We start from the raw sequence: 7,008 nt of genomic DNA, 5'->3' as shown, positions 1-7,008 counted from the left end.
CTTTCTTTGTGACAGGAAAATACATTGTTTTGGTCTTGCTAATTCTCCCAAGAAAATACTTAAGTGATCCAAGATGCTTCATTTGAACTGCTCATGCATGTAATTTTTGAATACTTGAGTCAGTTGCTCATCATTACCCACTATGATCAAGTCATCAACATAAATCAATACCACACATTACCTGCTATGACCAAGTCATCAACATAAATCAATACCTACATAGAATTTATATATAAACAGGGAATAATCTTAGTTTGACTATTGAAATTCACAAGCTAATATTGTCGAAGAACTTGACAAACCAATTGTGAGGTGCCTGCCGTAAACCATAAAGTGATTTGCGAAGTTTGCATATCCTCGTTTCATTTGCATCACCATACCCTTGTTGCAACTCCATGTAAATGTCTTCTTCTAAATCCCCATCTAAAAAGACGTCCCGACATCCATTTGGTGTAGACTTCAGTTTTGTTTAGCAGCAACTGAGAGTGAACATCTCATGGTGACGAGCTTCGTGACTGGTGCATATGTGTCTTGGAAGTCTAGCTTTTTGACCTGTGTATAACCTTTTGCAACCAAGCATGCTTTGGAGCGCTCTATCTATCCATTAAATTTATACTTAATCCGATGCACCCATCGACTCCTAATGGGAGTCACACCTTTTCGAGGTTTAACCAATGTCTTAAGTCTCATTAACTTCTAATGTTGCAATGTCACCTTGCATAGCTACAACCCAGCTAGGATCTTATGAGGCTTAAGAAAATGAAGTTGGTTCTTTTTGTTGGTATATTGAAGCAAGGAAGGCTCTATGTGAAAGGGAAAAATTGCAAAAGAACGAGTGGTTGATTAGAGGGTACATGGTCGCACTGGGCCTTCCAAGTGTCGATGAACTAGGTGAATGGAATTCAATAGCTCCACAATAGAAGTCCTTTAAAAGGACAAAGGGTTTAACAGATTTTCTCAGTTGAGGAATCTGAGTATCAGAAGTTTGAGGTAATTGCTAGTTTTCAATTGAAACAGGTTGATCCTCTCCTACAAGTGAGTTTGAAGCAGGTTCGGCGAAGGGAATTTCCAATGGCAATTGTAGGTCTAATGGATTTTGTTCATCCAAATGTGAGTCGAAAGTAGGCTGATCGAAGACTGTTGCCCTTCAATCTAGTGCTTAAGTTGTTCACGTATTTGCTCTCTAATGGGCTAAGAATAACAGAAGGTTGGTTTGGACAGTCACATGATCTAATAGGGAAGACTTGGCCATTCAATACTACATCACAACCAGAGTCTAATGTTTTTGACTCATGGTTGTAAACCTTATGCTCGTGTAACCTATAAAACCACCTCTTTTGGCTCTAGTGACAAATTTATTGTTTGGATTCAGGTTAGCGACGCAGCAGAGACACCTAAAAATAAATATACGAGCAATTCAGTTTTTTACCTAACAATTCTTCATATGGTGTCATGACTTGTAACAAGTTTGTGGGTGTTCTATTTACGATGCAAGTTGTCATCAAAACGCCACTGTAAGGAAATATCTCACATCTGAATTTCCAGCTTGGGAATAGAATCCCCACAAATCGCGAACATAATAGTTCAAAAGCAGAAGCAGTTTTTGTATTTCTCAAAGGAAAATATAAGAGAGTTTCCTTTGCCATTTGACAAACTTCGCAAAAGACAATTAATGACCTAATTCTAAAGCCATTTTTGGTAAACAACTCATTTACTGAAGGGAAGGGTTTTACAGACATGAATGACGCAAGTTGGATTGGGTAAGCACTATGGTCATAGAAACAGAGGGTTCATGGTTTGGTACGTTGGTCTTTTCACTACCAGCTCCAATCATCATCTTGGAACTCTAGTCCTGCAATACATAACTAGATAAAGAAACACATGAACCTTGTTTGGTGAGTGATAGATATGAGGTTATGCCAAAGATATGAAACATGTTAAAGATTATGTAGAACTACTCCTTGGGAAAGAGTTGCTTGTCATACATGAGATGCATTCACAACATTGTTATTGGGCAGGTGGATGGGAAACATGTAGTGTTTAGCTTTACTGAAGTGGATAAGAAACTTAAACGTGAGCACAAATGGTGACTAGCGCCACTATCGATAATCCAAGACTTCGTTGGTCTGTTTTTTTTTTTTTTTCCTCTGAAACTGCAAAATAAAACCTTAGGTTAAAATTGTTGTCATTTGGCAAAGTAACTTTCTAGATATCAGTACTCCTTCAAGGTGCACTCCTGATCATACAAAAAAGCAATTCTGATGTTAAACCATCTATCCAACAAGGCTGAGCTTCTTTACTTACCTAAGAAGAGTGGTAGTAACGATTACTCACATTTCTACTCGAGCGGTTCCAGATTGCAGTATAGATGATTAGATGTAGTCATAAACAACAAATTCATAAATTGAAGGACTGTTTCTGAAAGCATCGTTAAAGAATGGGTGCAAAAAAAAAAAAAAATGCACTCCCTCTGTCGATCTATCCCTCGATGTAATCTCCCGGGCTCCGAATCAAGGCGTGTTCCCTGTTTCCATGTCTCACGCTCCCTCCAACATGCTCTTACGAAGAGGTCCTTCCTTCCTCCTCTTCTCCAAACCCCATCATCTCTTGACCTCCTCTCCTCCATTGATCCTTCCTCTTCTCTCCTTCCCCCAGCAGCTTCGCTATGCCTCCCTCCTTCATCTTCCCGCGTGTCGGAGCAGATTGTATTGCTCCCACTCTCAGGCAACAGTCCCGAGCCCCAGTCATGAACCAACTACTAACCCCCCTTCCTCCTCTTCTTCTTCTCGTGTGGCTGATAAGAAGAGGGAGAAGTTCGTGAGGAGGGCTCTGTTCGTTCCCCCAGGAGTGGCGAGGGAGGAGGTGACAGAGGAAATGATCCTCCCTGGCTCCAATATCGTTATCGGCCCTTACGCGGGCCACTCTCAGATCAAACAGGTTGAGTTCGTAAAGAGCAGCAGTCGAGTTAAGGATTGCCCAAAGGACGATCGACCCGAGTTCGCCATGCTCGGCCGCTCGAACGTCGGCAAGTCCTCTCTCATCAACGCCCTAACCCGCAAGAAGGAGGTGGCACTCACCTCCAAGAAGCCAGGTTCATCCTACAAATCCCCGTAATGAAGCTTGTTGCTCCTTCTGTTTCAATTGGGCTTCTTGATGTTTCCTGTTCTCACTTCCTATTGTGAGTGCATGTTGGTTCTTGGCATTTGTGTCTTAAATAGTTTACTTGGCTGTGGTATCTTGGGTATCTCCATGTTTCTATCTCTCACTGTTACCTGGCGTTTGATCCTCCTCCTTCTTCTTGCTTGGCAATGCAAAGATGGAAGCCCTATCTTGCAATTGTTTAAGCAGGAGTAGGTGCCTTAATTCCTTGTGAAATTTCAGAGAAAAGGTATGGATAGATGATTGCCGTAGAGAATTGTGGAAGTAGTTGGATAACCTAAATTTTACCCAAAATAATGAAGGGATAACGTAGCAGCAATTTGAAATCTTCAAATTTCGTGAGTGATCCTCTATGCATGTTGGAGTTACTTCATGATCTCCGTGTCATATTGCATGAATGTCATTTGGGAGTTAAGTTCTATAACCAACATTAACCTATTTGTCATCTAATCAAGTTAATGTAGTTGCAGTATAACCAAGTGCAGGCAATTCTTTGGAGAAACTCCATTCTGAAAACCACTGCCTTTGGTTCTTACATGTAAACATTATGCGTGTTTTGCAGGGAAAACTCAGCTTATAAATCATTTTTTGGTGAACAAAAGCTGGTACATTGTGGATTTACCTGGTTACGGGTATGATGACATAAATTGACTTGCCTTTTCAATTATCTTGATTTGTATCTACTACCTGGTATTTGAGGGCTTGGAAATTCAAAGGCTTAATAACATCCATACTGCACACGATCTTTTTTTTGTACCTTGTATTTTCGTTTTAATAATCGCTGAAGTACAAGCATTTCTAGTAATGCTACAGCAGAACTTGTCACCAAGCCTTTCTCTCATCTGTTATTTACCATGAAAATTTTCTTTGCCAGATTTGCGAATGCTCCTGAGGCTGCTCGAATGGATTGGTCATCTTTCACAAAGGGTTATTTTCTCAACAGGAACACCATTGTTGCTGTCCTACTTTTAGTTGATGCCAGTGTTCCACCACAAAAGATTGATCTTGACTGTGCCAACTGGCTTGGTCGTAACAATGTAGTTTCTCTTTCCATTTGTGTTAGCTTATCTGTTTGTTGGTTTCCATTATAATCCATTATGATTTCAGATATTGTACTTAACTATCATTACAATGCAGATCCCTATGACTTTTGTCTTCACCAAATGTGATAAAAAGAAAAGTGGGAAGCAGCGACCTGATGAGAACATTAAGAATTTTCAGGAACTAATTCGAAAATCATATAAGGAGCCTCCACCCTGGATCATGACTAGCAGTGTCACTGGCTTAGGCAGAGATGAGCTACTACTTCACATGTCGCAGCTGCGAAATTACTGGGATAATTAGGGCAGACAGGTGAGGTTATTTAAGCTGAACATTAACATTCTGTCAGGGTATGTATTTTCTTTTGATGAGAATACGTCAAATATTTACATCATACAACCAATTTATCTTTCGTGCTGCAATTATTTCACCTGAGATCTATACAGAGATTGTCTATTCATGCAATTGTTTCTCTAGTGTCATCATGGTTCAGAGAATTATACTTAGTTTTGAAGAAGTGTGTGTTCAAGCGAACGACTTTTGTTGATTTATAGCTGAGTGATGTTCATAGTGAACTTTTGGATGTGCCAATTTTCTTCTTTCCATTTACTGCCTTTTTGAATCTTTAGCAATATTAATTGTCCATATTATTCTTTCTGCATGCCTCACCCTTCTTGGTTTGATTTGGTTTATAAGTGGTGGTTTCTGCAGGTCAGTGGTTTTGCACCATTTACATATTGCTTCAAGCATATACAGATGAATTGACTCATATCAATGGAATGTATACTGCATCTGAGGGAGGACCCTTGTCCTCTATATTGAGCTCAAAGAATCCACCATTTTAATCATGTAAAGCGAGATGCTTTGTCCGGATTGGCCTCAATCTAGGGTTATCTGAATGTCCATGGTGGTGGTTAACCTCGGAAGCAGTAACCACAATATATGTACCAAGTTATGTCTCTATTTGAGAAGTTTATGCTTATCATTGCAGAAAAGGCTGATAGTCCTTCAGAAGAGTCAAGATGTTTGATATTACACCAGAAGATTAGTTCCTCTGGACTGATTGTGGTCGTCACGAGGTCAGAAAGCTGACAAAAGCCCTCGTTTAGAATTTGTGACGTGTGACAAAGGTTAGAAGAGCTTAAAATGGAAATGGCAGCATCGGCTTCTTCTCTAGTCTGTTCATGTCTAGTCTGGTGCCAGTTTTAGTGGATTCACTTACTTTGCTATGTAAGATGGGATGTAATGAAGATTGAGGAACACAAAATGCAACGTTTGACTAGTTTCTTAGTGTATGCTCTGCTTTCATTTTATATACTCATTGTTTTATCTCTAGGATCTCGTTGGGCATATTCAGTTCAACTTTTCAGTGGGAACGCTGAGGTATGTTGCTCCTTTTACTATATGGATAAAACTGAGGGGTCTGGCTGGTAGCACCTTGCTTTGATGTTGCTCTTTATTAGCATATGAGATCTATAACAAGGCATTTGATAAGAACATCGTGTTCTTAGGATATGCGTCCTTAAAACATCATGTTCTTCTTCCAAGGATGACAGTGTGAGCGCTTCATCCTTGGATTCGAGAACAACATCCATAATCATGTTTTGTTGGACAAAAACATAATGTCCTTAGGATATATACTCTAGAAACATGTGTTTCATGAACACAATATTGTACATGTCAAATGACTAAGAATGCATTGTTGGGTTGTGGCTCTGCCATTCTGCCTTTTAGCCGGTCATGTGGAGAACAAGCATTGCCTCAACAGAATATTTCAAGGTGTGTTGGTTAAGCGGGATCTCGTGCACTTCACGAGTGATATTCTTCACCTTAGCTTGCAATGTCAATGACATACACCAGGCTGTCAAACATGGGAGAAGTTGTGCCCAAGTGATTGGAGAATGCGTTTCCCATTCCTTTAAAAGTGGTGTAAAAGGTCTGACCTGGAAAGGTTCGACACGTCATGATCCTTTTCTATCTTGTTTTGACATTTCTAGGGGACTCGTTTGGTTTAAAACTCTACTTTAAGTTGGACGATAGTTCTTACCGGAGATCTGGACAGCGCTTGTTGCATTTTTGTTCATGATGATGATTGGTTTTATATATTTGGCGAAACGGGTGGTAAGACTGAACAATTGGATAACAATTTCAGTCCTTCCTTGACCATTAGTTCAGAATCTTCACTGGTTATCATGCTTGATTTCCGCCACCATCTGCATCTGCACCTGCCAGATAGCGGGGCGTCAGAGTAAAGAGAAGCCAAGAGCTTAGAATAGCCAATTGGCCATTCCACTCGGAACAGGAAGTCCATGCCGAAAACAAGACCGAGGCCCTGGCTGGACCTACAATGAATAATGGGTTCACTTGCCCCGGGCAGGGTTACCATTTCGTGTGGGCACAAAAACAGGTCACGGTCTTTCTTTGTCCAATTCCTCCTGCGAACAGGGCATTTCCTAGTCGATGTTCTTTCAACATTTGAAGAGTGAGTGAGACATCCGGCGAGAGCTGGTGAAGAATGCAAAGCTGGAGCTCGAGCGGGCATCGTTGTCTTGCGCCAAGAAAAGAAGGCGGCAGATTGGCAAGATGGCTGGCAATACATTGGCGAACTCGATCTTAATCCAAGGCTTCCGCGTCCCCCTTCTAAAGTTCAAGCTTGTCCTAAATAACTGGTCTCACTAAGGGTGATAGACCAACAATCCTGTATCACGATGAGCTGAGGAAAAAAACAAAGAAAAACCAACGAAGCCAGTAACGTACTCTACGAGTAAATGAGGGAGCTGAGTTAACAGGAACAAGGAGAAGCACTTA

At 40.7% G+C, this 7,008-nt stretch overlaps 1 protein-coding gene across 2 annotated transcripts; it reads left to right on the top strand.

Moving 5' to 3' along the window:
- Window positions 1–2,474: 2,474 nt before the first annotated feature.
- On the top strand, window positions 2,475–5,495 carry LOC116249600 (GTP-binding protein At2g22870). 2 transcript variants are annotated; one of them, XM_031622748.2, is made up of 5 exons: window positions 2,475–3,091; window positions 3,722–3,791; window positions 4,034–4,196; window positions 4,297–4,512; window positions 4,897–5,495. In XM_031622748.2, exons 1-4 carry the CDS (start codon window positions 2,533–2,535, stop codon window positions 4,501–4,503), a joined length of 999 nt encoding a protein of 332 aa, XP_031478608.1. In that variant the 5' UTR covers window positions 2,475–2,532; the 3' UTR covers window positions 4,504–4,512; window positions 4,897–5,495. The 2 variants fall into 2 exon arrangements, with proteins under 2 accessions (XP_031478608.1, XP_031478607.1); XM_031622747.2 differs by having other exon boundaries at window positions 2,476–3,091; window positions 4,912–5,495.
- The last annotated feature ends 1,513 nt before the right edge of the window (window positions 5,496–7,008 follow it).

This window comes from Nymphaea colorata, chromosome 3, assembly GCF_008831285.2.
Source record: "Nymphaea colorata isolate Beijing-Zhang1983 chromosome 3, ASM883128v2, whole genome shotgun sequence".
Taxonomy (NCBI): domain Eukaryota; kingdom Viridiplantae; phylum Streptophyta; class Magnoliopsida; order Nymphaeales; family Nymphaeaceae; genus Nymphaea; species Nymphaea colorata.
The sequence above is the reverse complement of the archived record's forward strand: the minus strand, read 5'-3'. Positions and strand labels throughout refer to the sequence as shown.

What these genes read in the sequence shown, in the direction of transcription:
- LOC116249600 (XM_031622748.2), top strand. Translation starts at nt 2,533, where the DNA reads ATGTCTCACGCTCCCTCCAACATGCTCTTACGAAGAGGTCCTTCCTTC. An exon ending in ACTCACCTCCAAGAAGCCAG is followed by an intron (nt 3,092 to 3,721) that starts GTTCATCCTACA and finishes CGTGTTTTGCAG; the next exon opens with GGAAAACTCAGCTTATAAAT. An exon ending in ACTGGCTTGGTCGTAACAAT is followed by an intron (nt 4,197 to 4,296) that starts GTAGTTTCTCTT and finishes ATTACAATGCAG; the next exon opens with ATCCCTATGACTTTTGTCTT.